General features: G+C 39.2%; 1 protein-coding gene across 1 annotated transcript in view; it reads right to left on the reverse strand.

Moving 5' to 3' along the window:
• SYCP2L (synaptonemal complex protein 2 like) overlaps positions 1-16,865 on the reverse strand; it is a 68,120-nt gene that overhangs the window by 43,546 nt on the left and 7,709 nt on the right. Inside the window, exons 5-12 of the mRNA XM_065886012.1 lie at positions 16,315-16,400; positions 16,116-16,204; positions 14,350-14,384; positions 13,083-13,225; positions 11,029-11,081; positions 10,233-10,278; positions 8,055-8,147; positions 7,895-7,955 (exon numbers count right to left, since the gene is read on the reverse strand). Of these exons, the coding sequence (XP_065742084.1) occupies positions 7,895-7,955; positions 8,055-8,147; positions 10,233-10,278; positions 11,029-11,081; positions 13,083-13,225; positions 14,350-14,384; positions 16,116-16,204; positions 16,315-16,400 (606 nt within the window). The remainder of the gene's footprint in view (positions 1-7,894; positions 7,956-8,054; positions 8,148-10,232; positions 10,279-11,028; positions 11,082-13,082; positions 13,226-14,349; positions 14,385-16,115; positions 16,205-16,314; positions 16,401-16,865) is intronic.

The following is a 16,865-nucleotide window of genomic DNA, read 5'->3' on the forward strand; positions in this document are numbered from 1 at the left end:
AATTATTGAAAGCAGCAAGGGAAAAATGAAAAATAACATACAAGGGAACTCCCATAAGGTTAACAGCTGATTTCTCAGCAGAAACTCTACAAGCCAGAAGGGAGTGGCATGATATACTTAAAGTGATGAAAGGGAAGAACATACAACCAAGATTACTCTACCCAGCAAGGATCTCATTCATATTTGATGGAGAAATCAAAAGCTTTACAGACAAGCAAAAGCTAAGAGAATTCAGCACCACCAAACCAGCTTCTCTAAGTGGGAAACACAAGAGAAGAAAAGGACCTACAAAAACAAACCCAAAACAATTAAGAAAATGGTAATAGGAACATACATATCGATAATTACTTAAACATGAATGGATTAAATGCTCCAACCTAAAGACACAGGCTTGCTGAATGGATACAAAAACAAGACTCATATATATGCTGTCTACAAGAGACCCACATCAGACCTAGGGACACATACAGACTGAAAGTGAGGGGATGGAAAAAGATATTCCATGCAAATGGAAATTAAAAGAAAGCTGGAGTAGCAATACTCATATCAGATAAAATAGACTTTAAAATAAAGAATGTTACAAGAGACAAGGACACTACATAATGATCAAGGCATCAATCCAAGAAGAAGATATAACAATTATAAATATATATGCACCCAACATAGGAGCACCTCAATGCATAAGGCAACTGCTAACAGCTATAAAAGAGGAAATCGACAGTAACACAATAATAGTGGTGGACTTTAACACCTCACTTACACCAATGAACAGATCATCCAAACAGAAAATTAATAAGGAAACACAAGCTTTAAATGACATAATAAACCAGATAGATTTAATTGATATTTATAGGACATTCCATCCCAAAACAGCAGATTACACTTTCTTCTCAAGTGCACACGGAACATTCTCCAGGACAGATCACATCCTGGGTCACAAATCAAGCCTCAGCAAATTTAAGAAGACTGAAATCATATCAAGCATCTTTTCTGACCACAACGCTATGAGATTAGAAATCAATTACTGGGAAAAAAACGTAAAAAACACAAACACATGGAGGCTAAACAATACGTTACTAAGTAACCAAGAGATCACTGACAAATTCAAAGAGAAAATCAAAAAATACCTAGAGACAAATGACAATGAAAACACAACAATCCAAAACCTATGGGATGCGGCAAAAGCAGTTCTAAGAGGGAAGTTTATAGCTATACAAGCCTACCTCAAGAAACAAGAAAAATCTCAAATAAACAATCTAACCTTACACCTAAAGGGACTAGAGAAAGAAGAACAAAAAAACCCCGAAGTTAGCAGAAGGAAAGAAATCATAAAGATCAGAGCAGAAATAAATGAAATAGAAACAAAGAAACAATCACAAACATCAATAAAATTAAAAGCTGGTTCTTTGAGAAGAAAAACAAATTGAGAAACCTTTAGCCAGACTCAGCAAGAGGGAGAGGACTCAAATCAATAAAATTAGAAATAAAAAAGGAGAAGAAGTAACAACTGACACTGCAGAGATACAAAGCATCCTAAGAGACTACTACAAGCAACTCTATGCCAATAAAATGGACCACCTGGAAGAAATAGACAAATTCTTAGAAAGGTATAACCTTCCAAGATTGAACCAGGAAGAAATAGAAAATATGAACAGACCAATCACAAGTAATGAAGTTGAAACTGTGATTTAAAATCTTCCAACAAACAAGAGCCCAGGACCAGATGGCTTCACAGGTGAATTCTATTGAGCATTTAGAGAAGAGCTAACACCCATCCTTCTCAAATGCTTCCAAAAAGTTGCAGAGGAAGGAACACTCCCAAGCTCATTCTACGAGGCCACCATCCCTGATACCAAAACCAGACAAAGATACTACAAAAAAAGAAAATTACAGACCAATATCACTGACAAATATAGATGCAAAAATCCTCAACAAAATACTAGCACATAGAATCTAACAACACGTTAAAAGAATCATACACCATAATCAACTGGGATTTATCCCAGGGATGCAAGGATTCTTCAATATATGCACATCAATCAATGTGATAAACCATATTAACAAATTGAAAAAGAAAAACCATATGATCATCTCAATAGATGCAGAAACAGCTTTTGACAAAATTCAACACCCATTTATGATTAAAAAAACTCTCCAGAAAGTGGGCATAGAGGGAACCTACCTCAACATAATAGGGCCATATATGACAAACCCACAGCAAACATCATTCTCAATGTTGAAAAACTGAAAGCATTTCCTCTAAGATCAGGAACAAGACAAGGATGTCCACTCTCACCACTATTATTCAACATAGTTTTGAAAGTCCTAGCCATGGCAATCAGAGAAGAAAAAGAAATAAAAGGAATACAAGTTGGAAAAGAAGTATAACTGTCACTGTTTGCAGATGACATGATAGTATACATAGAGAATCCTAAAGATGCCACCAGAAAACTACTAGAGCTAATCAATGAATTTGGTAAAGTAGAAGGATACAAAATTAATGCACAGAAATCTCTTGATTTCCTATACAATAATGATGAAAAATCTGAAGAGAAATTAAGGAAACACTCCCATTTACCATTGCAACAAAAAGAATAAAATACCTAGGAACAGACCTACCTAAGGAAACAAAAGACCTGTATGCAGAAAAACATAAGACACTGATGAAAGAAATTAAAGATGATACAAACAGATGGAGAGATATACCATGTTATTGGATTGGAAGAATCAATATTGTGAAAATGACTATACTATCCAAAGCAATCTACAGATTCAATGCAATCCCTATCAAATTACCAATGGCATTTTTTATGGAACTAGAACAAAAAAATCTTAAAATTTGTATGGAGACAAAAAAGACCCCAAATAGCCAAAGCAGTCTTGAGGGAAAAAAATCGGAGCTGGAGGAATCAGACTCCCTGACTTCAGACAATAGTACAAAGCTACAGTAATCAAGACAACACGGTCCTGGCACAAAAACAGAAATATAGATCAACAGAACAAGACAGAGAGCCCAGAGATAAATCCACACCCCTATGGTCAACTAATCTATGACAAAGGAGGCAAGGATATACAATGGAGAAAAAACAGTCTCTTCAATAAGTAGTGCTGGGAAAACTGGACAGCTACATGTAAAAAATAAAATTAGAACATTCCCTAATACCATACACAAAAATAAACTCAAAATGGATTAGAGACCTAAATGTAAGACTGGACACTATAAAACTCTTAGAGGAAAACATAAGAACACTCTTTGACATAAATCACAGCAAGATCTTTCTTGATCCACATCCTAGAGTAATGGAAATAAAAACAAATATAAACAAATGGGACCTAATCAAACTTAAAAGCTTTTGCATAGCAAAGGAAACCATAAACCAGACCAAAAGACAACCCTCAAAATGGGAGAAAATATTTGCAAACGAATCAACGGACAAAGCATTAATCTCCAAAATATATAAACAGCTCATGCAGCTCAATATCACAAAAACAAACAACCCAATCCAAAAATGGGCAGAAGACCTAAATAGACATTTCTCCAAAGAAGAAATACAGATTGGCAACAAACACATGAAAGAATGCTCAACATCACTAATCATTAGAGAAGTGCAAATCAAAACTACAATGAGGTATCACCTCACACCAGTTAGAATGGGCATCATCAGAAAATCTACAAACAACCAATGCTGGAGAGGGTGTGGAGAAAAGGGAACCCTCTTGCACTGTTGGTGGGAATGTAAATTGATACAGCCACTACGGAAAACAGTATGGAGGTTCCTTAAAAAACTACAAATAGAATTACCATATGACCCAGCAATCCCACTACTGGGAATATACCCAGAGAAAACCATAATTCAAAAAGACACAGGCACCCCAGTGTTCATTGCAGCACTATTTACAATAGCCAGGTCATGGAAGCAACCTGAATGCCCATCAACAGACTAATGGATAAAGAAGATGTGGCACATATATACAAGGGAATATTACTCAGCCATAAAAAAGAACGAAATTGGGTCATTTGTAGAGTTGTGGATGGATCTAGAGAGTGTCATACAGAGTGAAGTTAAGTCAGAAAAAGAAAAACAAAATCGTAAATTAATGCATATATGTGGAACCTAGAAAGATGGTACAGATGAACCAGTTTGTAGGGCAGAAATCAAGACACAGAGGTAGAGAACAAACATATGGACACCAAGGGGGGAAGTGGTGGGGGGGGTGGGGGTGGGATGAATTGGACGTTTGGGATTGACATGTACACACTGATGTGCATAGAACTGATTACTGATAAGAACCTACTGTATAAAAAATAAATTTTTTAAAAAAAACCAGTTTTGCTTACATATCAATGATATTTCTAGAAAAGAAAAAAAAAGGATGGGGACTGGTCACCAGAAAGACCAAGGTATGGTTAGAGGGTTGGAACTTCCAGCTCCCCAACCTTCAGGGAGGGCAGAAGGGCCAGCGATTGAGTTAATATTCCATAATGCCTACATGATAAAGCTTCCATAAAAACCCCGAAGCTACAGGGTTCAGAGAGCTTCTGGGTTGGTGAACACAAACGTTCCAGGAGGGTGATGCACCCCAACTCCTCAGAAACAAAAGCCCTTGTACTTGGGATCCTTCTGGATCTTGCCCTGGGTATTCTCTTCATCTGGCTGTTCATCTGTATCCTTTATTATATTCTTTATAATAAAATGGTAAATGTAAATGCGTGCTTCCCAGAGTTCTGTGAACCATTATACCAAGTTTCTAACCGAGGAGGAGCTTGTGGGAACCTCTGATTGGTAGCAGGTTGATCAGAAGTACAGGTGTCAACCTGAGACTTGCAATTAGCATCTGAAGTGTGGGCAGTCTTCACTGTCCCTTCAATCTCCCAGAGTTTCACGGTGAAAGGCTCTCCTCTTCTGCCACTTCCTTTACTGCCTAATCTAGCCCAAACGTCCCTTTTTCTAGTATGTAACAGGAGAAATTAAAGATAATAACGCAAGTGATTCTTGTTCATATAAATTCAAATTAATTGTGTCTGTGAAATGCAACAGTCTAGTCGCACATCTGTTTGTAAATTAATTTCAGCACTGCTTATATCTGTGATTCTTTGTATTCTCCTGGTTATTACATCTTATTAATTTGCTCATTAATTAATGAAATCTTTTACCCACATTTATTTTATATTTGTATGCGGGTCATGATTTTACCTCTTCAAAAATTACCCTTTAACAAAACACTGAAGTTAACTTATGTACACAAGAAATTCCAGCAAGGAACGCTCAGGGCTGAGGAAGGATTACCTTATCCTAAGTAGTCCCATGGGAGAACCTTCAGTTAAGAGTTCAAGGCCAGGAAGGATGGATTTGTTCTTTCCAGGACTTGTATGATGAGAATCATGTTATCCATTATACTTTTCACCCTGGCTTTCAGGAAGCTAAGCACCAAATTTGTTTTTTTTTTTAATGGTACAATTTTATTTTATTTTATTTATTTATTTATTTTCTTCTTGGCTGCATGGGCCTTCATTGCTACACACGGGCTTTCTCTAGTTGCGGAGGGAAGCGCTAAGCGCCAAATGTGAATCTCCGTGGTGGCCAGATCAACCTTCTTGACACATTTTTATTCTTGTTTGTGGTTCCAATTTTCTATTTCTATTATTTTGTTATAAATATGCAAGCTGCCCTAAATCCTTTGTGAAAAGAAGTATAAAATCCACATAATCGCACAGTATTTAGTTTTAACTCTTTAGTAAAGCCAATTAAAAAATGAGTATGTGTATTGAGTTACTTTCAAAACATCCATTTTTTAAGAGACCCAATTCAGGAATCCTGGTCAAGTGTGACTATATCTGAAATACTGAACTGGACCAATATCTTACTTCTACACACCCAGAAAAGGATCACTCCTGACTCCATGTCCCTCAACTCTACCTACTAAGAGGAGAAGAAAGGTGAACGACGGAGATTTAAGAAGGGGGAGTCAGGGCTTCCCTGGTGGCGCAGTGGTTAAGAATCCGCCTGCCAATGCAGGCGACACGGATTTGATCCCTTGTCCAGGAAGATCCCACATGCCACGGAGCAACTAAGCCCATGCGCCAAAACTACTGAGCCTGCGCTCTAGAGCCCACGAGCTACAACTACTGAAGCCAGTGAGCCACAACTACTGAAGTCCGCACGCCTAGAGCCCATGCTCTGCAACGAGAAACCACCACGAGAAGCCTGCGTGCAGCAACGAAGACCCAATGCAGCCAAAAATAAAAATTAATTAAAAAAAAAAGAAGGGGGAGTCAGGGCTGATATTTAAATAGTTTGTACATACCCAATTATTAGTATAAATATGTGGGAAAGGGAGGGCAGGTACTATAACCATTTTTTTAAATGGTGGTACAGGACTTCCCTGGTGGCACAGTGGTTGAGAGTCCGCCTGCCGATGCAGGGGACACGGGTTCGTGCCCCGGTCTGGGAAGATTCCACATGCCGCGGAGCGGCTGGGCCTGTGAGCCGTGGCCGCTGAGCCTGCGCGTCCGGAACCTGTGCTCCACAACAGGAGAGGCCACAGCAGTGAGAGGCCACAACAGTGAGAGGTCTCACAACAGTGAGACGTGTATGGCAAAAAAAAAAAAAAAAAAAAAGAATCCTCCTGCCAATGCAGGGGACATGGGTTTGAGCCCCGGTCCAGGCCACAGCTACTGAAGCCCGCGCGCCTAGAGCCCATGCTCCGCAACAAGAGAAGCCACCACAATGAGAAGCCCGCTCACCGCAACGAAGAGCAGTCCCTGCTCGCCACAACTAGTGAAAGCCTGCACACAGCAACAAAGACCCAATGCAGCCAAAAATAAATAAATAAATTTGTTTTAAATAAAATTACAAAAAAAAATTAAAAATTGTGGTACAAAACATAAAAATGGTTAACAAGGTAAATGTTAAGTGGGCAGTTCAGCAGTGCTAAGTATATTCACATTGCTGTACAAGAGGATCTCCAGAACCTTTTCATCTTGCAAATCTGAAACTCTGTACCCATTAAACAACTCCCCATTCCCCCTTCCCTGCAGCCCCTGCTAACTAACCACCATTCTACTTTCGGTCTCTATCAATTTGACTACTTTAGATACCTCATGTAAGTGGAATCATACAGTATTTGTCTTTTTGTGATTAGCTTTTTCCACTTAGCATGATGTCCTCAAAGTTCATCTATGTTGTAGCAACATAGATGAAGTCAGAATGCCCTTCCTTTTTAAAGCTAAATAACAGTCCATTGTAGGTACAGATCACGTTTGCTTTATCCATTCAACCATCGATGGACACTTGGGGGTGCTTCTACTTTTTTTTTTTTTTTGGTTGCACCGGGTCTTAGTTGCAGCAGTCAGGCTCCTTAGTTGCGGCTCGCGGGCTCCTTGGTTGCGGCATGCGAACTCTTAGTTGCGGCATGCATGTGGGATCTAGTTCCCTGACCAGAGATGGAACCCAGGCCCCCTCCACTGGGAGTATGGAGTCTTAACCACTGTGCCACCAGGCAAGTCCCTGCTTCTACCTCTTGACTCTTGTGAATAGGCTGCAGTGAACGTTCATATACAAATCTCTTCGAGTCCTGCTTTCGATTCTTCTGGATGTATATCCAGAAGTGAAACTGCTGGATCATACGGTGATGCTATTTTCAGTTTGTTGAGGAACCATAATCATTTTTACAACGAGAAAACCAGGCAAGTCATGGAATCCCAAAGTTACAGAGTGGAGGACTCACTAATCTTTTGCCCTGAGCACAGCCTTCTGTCCACAGCACTCACCACCTCCCCTCCACATCAAGTGCAAGCAAAGTCTGCTCGGGAATTAACTAAACATACACTGCAAGTATAAACAGAAACAATAGTCAGGACTAAATGCGGGGTAGTTTAGAATTAACATCTTACCTATTATGCTGAAATTAATCACTGCTTCCTTCAAAAGTCTTACTGAGTCCCATAAAGCGCTCTTGGAAAAAATAAGTGAAATTCATGAGCACATAACACATACTTGGATTATGAACACTCTCTACGCACTTAGGTCTAAACAGGAATCGAACATGATTACCTCAGGATTGTTTATATAAAAAGTTACACTCTGAGTTCCTAGGTTGAAATCAATCCAAAATTTCTCTAATTTTTCATCTGCAGGTTTTCTCATCTGTAAGATATAATTTCAGTATTAATATCATATGAAAGGGTCAAATGAAAATTACTCCATTAAAAACAGAACTGCTTTTCTGAGAACAGCCCTACTTTAAGATTATAGGGTCACCGTTTATTGCCTTACTCATTTCTGCAAAATAGGAGGAACGTTTCAATTTTATGTGACCAATCTATTTCTGGAAAAACCCTACTATACTTAGCAATTTAACAGATGTTTAAATGTGTCAGATAACTCTAACCACACAAACTTTTTTTTTCTGGTGCCAATCACAGAGAAAACTCTTCTATGTTAAAGCAGTAACAATCCACACTGCCTACGGATAGAAACTTCTAGCAAAGGAGGTACTGTGATCAAACATAAATGGTGACTTGCCATCTAACTTACCGTGTGTTAGAATAAGGCTAAGACCTGAAGATTTCAAATTATCTTTATTTTAATTGATTAGTCAGCCCCCTGTATCCACGGATTCCAAATCCAAAGATTCAACCAAATGTGGATTGAAAATATTTAGGAAAAAGAATTCCAGAAAGTTCTAAAAAGCAAACCTCGATTTTGCCATGTACTGACAACTATTTGCACAGCATTTACACCGTGTTAGGTATCAGATGTAACCTAGAGACGATTTAAAGTACACGGGAGGATGTGTGTACATTATACGCAAATACTAAGCCGTTTTATATATGGGACTTGAATATACGCAGATTTTGGTATCCATGAGGCATCCTGGAACCAGTCCCCCATGGGTACCAAGAAATGACTGCATTATAAAATAAACATATTCTCTTAAAGAAAGAAAGAAGGAAAGAAAGAAAGACGGAAAGAAAAAAAGGAAAGACAGATTCAAACAATATGATGCTAATAGAAAGAATAAATATCTCCTTCTCTGTCCCTCAAATTCCCATAGGTACCTTTCTATGGGAACCATTGACAATGCCTTTGCTTCCTCCCAGATGTGTTCTAGACATACTCAGGAAGTATATACAAAGTTTTTATTCCTCAACAATGGAACAAACACTAGACTTAACTATTCTTCCACTTGTTTTCCAGTAAATAGCATTTCTTGGCCATTGTTCCAGCATATGTGTCTACTCTTTAACAGCTATAGAGTTGAACAAAGGGTATTTTAAAAATTTTATTATATTTTTTATACAGTAGGTTCTTATCAGTTATCTGTTTTATACATATTAGTGTATACATGTCAATCCCAATCGCCCTATTCATCACACCACCACCACCCACCCCCTTCTCCCCTTGGCGTCTATAGAACAAAGGTTTTAACACAAGATTATATCACGGGAAGCCAGTGTAAGGACCCCTACTGAAGCTGATGGAAATTTAAATTCCAAGCAGAGATTGGAATCCTCAGACAACAAGAAAAACAGACTTGAAATATAGGAATCAGGCTTCCAAAATCAGTTCTAGAGAGAAAGAATGTACAATGTAGTCGTGAGCTAACGGCTCAGCTCACAGAGGCCAAGAAGGGGGCCCTCAACCCAAAACAATGAAATGGTTAACTAGAACATTCTAGAGACATGATCCAGGACACCTCAGCACAGTCCAGGTTCACAGACCTATGAAAAGTTTACCCAGAAATTGAGATGTTGCAGGTTGGGGCACTTTTACAGGAAGGACCTTGTGCCTCTAGAAACCAAAGAAGGGGGTGAAAAGAGACTGTTCCATTTTGGACTATAAAGTACAAGGCAGAATGATCTAGAGAAAGGAGACTGACCCTAATTGCTGGGGATAGAGTGGGAAGCGTCTACTGGGTGGAAAGAAGCAATGGACTCGCCCTTCCCTCCAATCCAAGCGTGAATGCTGCCGCTCGTCAAGAGGATAAAATAAGGCAAGGCTCCTGTAACTGACCTCATGAATGCAGTATAAACCTAAAATTCCTTTACGCAGAACACTAGGGCTCTTCAATAATAAGCTTCAGAGTTGAGGCCTAAGAGAAGAAGCAAGTTTCCTTTTTTAAAAAAGCCCTTCTGTGTAGCAAGAGCCGTTTGGCCTGATGTAAACCTACCTATGGGGTTTGCTATACACCCCCCACCCTCACAGCCCCTGAAAGAGAGACAAACATACCTCAAAATCATCAGCAAAAGCAGCAATGCATGGAAATGAATAGACCCTGCAAAACACCTCACAATTAAAAAGTAAAATAAAATATGGATGGACCGCACACATGACCTATGGATGTTCTATAAACAATCATGTATCACTAGGTACGCCATTATGTCCCTTGGTACAAAGTATGAAAGGGGCTCTCAAACCTACAAATGGAGATCTACCATGGGCAGAATTCAAATCTCCATCCGGCAGTCTACAAGCCAGGTTTTCTGGTACTATATATACCTCAACCCAGCTGCTTGGCAAGAGTCCTAATGAAAGGAGTGAATTTAGCCAATATTTTCTCATCAAGGACTTAACTGTCCATAATACGGCTTTCCCTAGTAACCTCAGATCTATAGGAAATCATTCTTCATAAAATCTCCCTGGAGGATATAAAGTTACAACTGTTCCAAATCACAATGGATAACTTAGTAATGCTCAGTAAATTCTGTATCCTACATTCTCTCCTAAAACAGATCCTAGATTTTTTTTTTTTTTTTTGCGGTATGCTGGCCTCTCACCACTGTGGCCCCTCCCGTTGCGGAGCACAGGCTACAGACGCGCAGGCTTAGCGGCCATGGCTCACGGGCCCAGCCGCTCCGCGGCATGTGGGATCTTCCCGGACCGGGGCACGAACCCGCGTCCCCTGCATCGGCAGGCAGACTCCCAACCACTGCGCCACCAGGGAAGCCCCCTAGATTTTTTTTTAATATTAGACATTTTCAGAATAGAATTAGTCAATAAAGTAAAGCTCAGAGAAACGTCTTACCTTCTTTGGTCACCAAGTCTGTCATTTAGGTGATTGAGAAACCGTCTACAATCCTTCAAAGTAAATAATGCAAACTTTTTTGTTAAAAAAAAAAATCAAGATATTTAATTTAAATACTACCCTTTGCAGCATGTAGAGGCCAGTGTCTGCTACTGCATTTCCAGGATCCAGTGACATCACAAGGATTCACAAGGATTCATTATTAATCATGATAACTAAAATAATACTTTGTATCACAAAGAGGAGGCTCCAGACTCATGTTCTGAAGCCCCAGCCATGAGAGTTACAGCTGAGGAATGCTTAGGTCTCCAACAGTTTTATGTGCAGAACAAGCAAGAGAAATACCTCTTACTGATGACCTGGATTGTAATATCTGACTAACCCACAGGGCATCCATCTCCCCAGCACAAGCCAACCACAAACCCATGAAACTTATCAATTTGGGGTTTATCCTGGTGTACTTAACCACTGTAGATTTTCCTTATCAGGAGTTCTCTAACCTGCTCCTTCCTGGAATCTCTCTCCCGCTAAAGGTTCTAAGAATAAGAATACGTTTATAGTTCTCCCAACAAACAGCGACCAGGGAGGCAAGCTGTTATCCCCAAGTTTCTAAAACCAAAGAGATACTGATCCAGACTTTTATCCCTTTTGTTAGCAAGGACTGTCTGTTGTAGTCAAACAGTCCTCACACTCCGTGTCTAGATTCAGCACTAAATGGACATTAATGTGAACTTTCATCTAAAAGCAGTTCCACTGAGAAGCTGATGGTTCTAGGGGGAAAGTGATTGGAGAAAGAGGATAATTACTTTTGTCTTATGTTCCCCTAATTTCCCTGCAGATGAGAGAATCACACAGAGGGGAAAGGAAACTAATACTGGAGTGTCTGCAACATCTCAGGCACTTTTAGTTTCTCTCATTTAATTCCCACAATTCTGAAGTTGGTTTTATTCCCATTTTACAGATAAGAACACTCAGGCTTCATGAGTCAACTATCAGCTCCAAGGACATATTGCACAACACAGGGAATATATAACCAGTATTTTATAATAACTATAAATGGAACTATAACCTCTAAAAATTGTGCATCACTATACTGTACACCTGTAACATATAACATTGTACATGAACTATATTTCAATTAAAATTTTTTTTTTTAAAAAGTCAACTACTTTGCCAAAATGTATACATCACATCAGTCGGGGAGGTGGGACCCAAACCCAACTCATGGTATTCCCACTTAGATCAAACTGCATCCTGGCTAAACAACTACTGCAGATCTGGCAACAGGCTTAAAGTCAAATTTAACGTATTTCATAATATATTTGAAGGTTCGGATTTAATAAAATCCCAAGTGCTCAGCGGTTTTGACCAGAAAGGCTTTGTTCAACACGAGCAGTGTTACTAATAATTTTGGCTTTTCCTACAGAATCACCCTCATCTTAAGAACTTTTTTAAAGGAGAGGGAAAACATTTTAGCTATTTTAGGATAAAGGTGAGTATATCGCAAAGCCATCAACTACGTCTGTGCTACTTGAGGACACAATCACAGTGAGGCCGGGTTGCATGGAAGACACCGAAAATTATTGTTCTTCCAAACTGTGAAGGCTGGAGGGCTCACAACACAAGCTCCCCATAACACTCCTCTGCTACCCGAGCGCCCATGCCAGCTTCAGCCTCCTGTCATCATGCCAGCTACTCTCTGCAAGGCCCAAATGCACATTCTTTTCTTCTCCAACTCTCCCTACCCTTCAAGGTTTGTTGAAGACCACTCCCTGCTCCATGACCACTGTCTCTGACTGGATCCATCAAACTCCCACAGCTCTGGCTCCAGGCTAAGTTTCCTGAAAAGATGTCCTAATTGTATGCTGGTATCTGGTCCACAAATATTCTGTTTCTATTACCCTTAAGTTATTTCACATAAGTGGGAAACAGGAAGTTTAAGAACGGAGACCTGGTCACATTTAAGAAAAAAATCCTCCCCTGAGCCCAACATACGCTGAAAGGATGCTTCATAAATATTGATTAAATGGAATTTTCATGACCAAGAATCTCACCGTCTCAAATTCTCGATCTTTAATTTCTTTGAAAGCCTCAGCAATGGTATCATCTTCAAACCACTGATGGACAAAGTCTTCCCTTGATTTTTTCATGGTCAGTCTACACAATGCTTCACAAAGAGCCACCTGCCGGTCATAATCTAGAGATTAAACATACGGCAGACATGGATAATTCTGGGCACAAAGCAAAAGAAAAAATGAGTTCCACAGATCAGCATTTGCTCTAAGAAGGTCCATCTTAGAAGACTAGCATTGTGTCTTATAGGTATAAGCAGAAAGACATATACTGGAGCAATTATAATCATTTAAATTCATCTGTAAGAAATACTAGAGGGAAATCCAAATGATAGGTCAGTGTACAACAAATTTTTAAAAAATGATATTTCTGCAATTTATAGTTTAGATATATTAAGACATTCATCAAAAGCAACTTTGTCCAAGACTCACAGATAGAACAAACTAGTGGATACCCCTGGGGGGGAGGGGCAAGATAGAAGTAGGGGAGTAAGAGGCACAAAGTATTAGGTATAAAATAAGCTACAAGGATATATTGTACAACATGGGGAATACAGCAAACATTTTATAATAACTGTAAATTGAGTATAACCTTTAAAAATTGTGAATCACTATATTGTACACCTGTAACTTATATAATATTATACATCAACTATACCTCAATTGTTTAAAAAGCAGCTTTATCCAGCCTTAAATACATCTATGAAAATAAAATCCTAAGAAACTGTAGTATTTCACAGCAGATAAACAAAACTACACGTATCGACATGTTTAGATTTCAAACAATTTTAAAGGTAAAAAGCAGGTTGCAGCTGGATACGCAAACTTAAATTTGCAAAAACAATAACATATTGCTTGTGAATACACAGCATAAAACTACAAAAATGTTCTTGGAAATGAAAAACAAATCCAAGTCAAAGGATCACCTCTACGAATGGCGAGGGGAATTGGATGGGGATCTGGACACAGGGGCTTTACCTGTAACTCTGATTTATTTAAAAAAGGATTTGAAGCAAATGTGGAAAAAGGATCAAATTTGACTACGCTCATTGGTGAGTAAAGGAATATTCATTAATTATTCTTTATGGATTTAGCATGCTTAACTCTTTCATCATAAATTAAATATAAAAATCCTAACTTCTATTTTTAATTTGACCGTAACTTATTCCCCATAGTTCCAAGATGCCCATAAAACCCCCAATGTCCAATATTTAACATTCTAACATTTAAAATTCTTAATACTTCTTACCACCCACAGTCAAGATTGTCCTTGCAAGGTCTTTCCTGAAACATTTAGATAAATTTCATTTTACTGAGATGAACATAAGTAAAACTCTACTATATTGGCATTAAAATTTTAATCCAAGATGTACATGTTTGAAAGTATTTCAAATTCATTGTCAAAATTTCCTCAATGTCACAAATACATTTTTTTGGAAAAATTGTCAAGTTTATATATTAATGACTTACATATACTTTTTACAAAGAAGCTAGAGCTACTATACATTCTGAGGTTCTATTTCTCCCTCTGTAAAGTGAATTATAATTTGATGATCTCTGAGGCTTCATCAAATGCTAAGATCCTGGAATTTTACAGTCACCTCACCAGCCTGTGAGGATGCATACCCTCTTTTTCTTTTTCTTTTTTTTTAACACATAGTTTGACACCTGGAAGAAATGATACAGTAGGTGCTGTAGGTCTTTCCTATAAGCTTTTGGAACTTACTTTAAAAACTGATAAATTTAAGTTAGAGATGTAATGGGATTAAGTTATCACATTATTGTAATTAACACAGACTCCCATGTTGCACATTCACTTAAGAATTTCAGTTAAATGCTAACAAGTGTTGATGTTGATTTTTTAATATCTGAAATAACTCTCACGCTAAAGAATGGATTTAAGAAATCTTGTAGTAGTTCAGTTTCTCATAATGAATGGATTGATTTGTCACAATTAAATAGAAGCCTTAGAACAGCACCACTGAGAGTTCTGCTTACTTTTACGTTTGCAGATTTTACATTTGACTTGAAGTGCAGAACACTCAAGAACTAGACTAGAACACTCAAACAGTAAGGCAGGACCACTGCATTAGTTTGAAGACTTAGGAGCAAACATCAGGTCGCCTTCTCTCCAGATCTAAGTACACCACTAAGGGTAATGATTAACTAATCTATTCAATGAATACTTCGTAGGAAAAATTAAGAGAAAACACTGCATCCTGCAAAGACAAATTAAATGGACAAACATGATGAGCTCCATGCTCACCAATCACGTCTTTCAGGTCTACACCATGATAAACTGGGTCACCCTGCCTCTTGCTAGTCATGGCTGCATGTCCCTCGAATGATGGTGTGCCACAGGGATGTCACCGATGCTGGTTGGTGGTCAGCACACAGTCACGGGTTTAGGTTCAGATTTCAAAACAGGGTGCTGGTGTTGTGCTTCCCATGGTCACACACTACAACCTTCTCTCCAAATTTCTATGTCCCAGGAACTACATACTTGTGAGTGGGTCACCAAAAGCCCCCAAATCCATCCCCTGAAAAGCAATACATGCCCTAGTGATATAGGTAAGAGCTGGTAACCTTTGAGCGTTTGCTCTCTACCAGGTAATGTGCTAATGGCTTCCAATGGATTGCCTGATTCGACCTGTGCGATAACTATTGACCAGCATTAACGTTGACTCCATTTTACAGAGGAGTAGACTGAGGTGTAGTGAGCTAAGACTGCTCTAGAGGAGCAACCAGCATAAGTGGCCAAACTAGGATTTGAAGCCTGAGGTCTGGCACCACAGCCTGTACTCTTAACATTCTCCCATGAGTCACTAATCCGGTTCACATTCACAATGAAAAATAATCTATAGCCTGAGAAAGCATTTCACCGCACAAATTCGATTGGGGGAAAAAAAAACAACCCAACAACCCCAAACACCCAAGGAGAACGAAGACTGAGGTGCCACAACCCAGAAAGATTTTGCCTTTACATCACCACCTAATCAGGCCAAGGTCACGTACATAAGACGACACGAGCCTTCCGACGAGACAAGTTGTTTTCTCTCCTCCCGAGGTACAGCTTGCAGAAGGCTGTTCAAGGTCCTCAGTGCCTGTTGGGAGTTGGGGAAGGTTTTCACAAGGAAGAAACAAAACGGAGACCTGGGCACGAGCTTCTCCACGGGGTCCAGGGCAACTGCTACCAGCACTATTTGCAACTCACCTCCTGCTGGATCAAACGATTTACACTCTCTTCTGTCACCAGAAATCCTAAGGTAAATATGAAGGAACCCAACATCTGACTTTTCCCTGAAAGGAGAATTTTCAAAGAATCAAACTGATGCTACAAAAGAATAAGGAAAGGACTCCTACATAGCAGGAAGAACAGCCATGGGTGGTAAACATTTCAGAAATGATGTAGTCTGAGCAAGGGACAAATCACAGCCTGCTTCAAGATCTAGAGACCCCCAGGCCACAATCGATTTGCACGGCATAGACGCCCACTGAGGTAAACAGCAGCAGTACGTGCAAAGTGTGACTGCCTGTGTTCACTGCATCTCAGGCAAAGCTACTTTTTTGTCCAGAATGAACGATGTGCAAGGGCAGCTCCTGCACACACTTTCCCACTGTTTCTGTGCATTTCTTACATTTGTGTATTTTATAGAAAGAAAAATTTTATAATGGCCTTATGCTAACAGAAGCAAGAATTTTCAAGTAAAGCGTTGGTCTTTGTTAAATAGCTTAATCATAGAAACTTCAATGGCTACTTACGTC

Source organism: Phocoena phocoena, chromosome 10, assembly GCF_963924675.1.
Source record: "Phocoena phocoena chromosome 10, mPhoPho1.1, whole genome shotgun sequence".
NCBI lineage: Eukaryota > Metazoa > Chordata > Mammalia > Artiodactyla > Phocoenidae > Phocoena > Phocoena phocoena.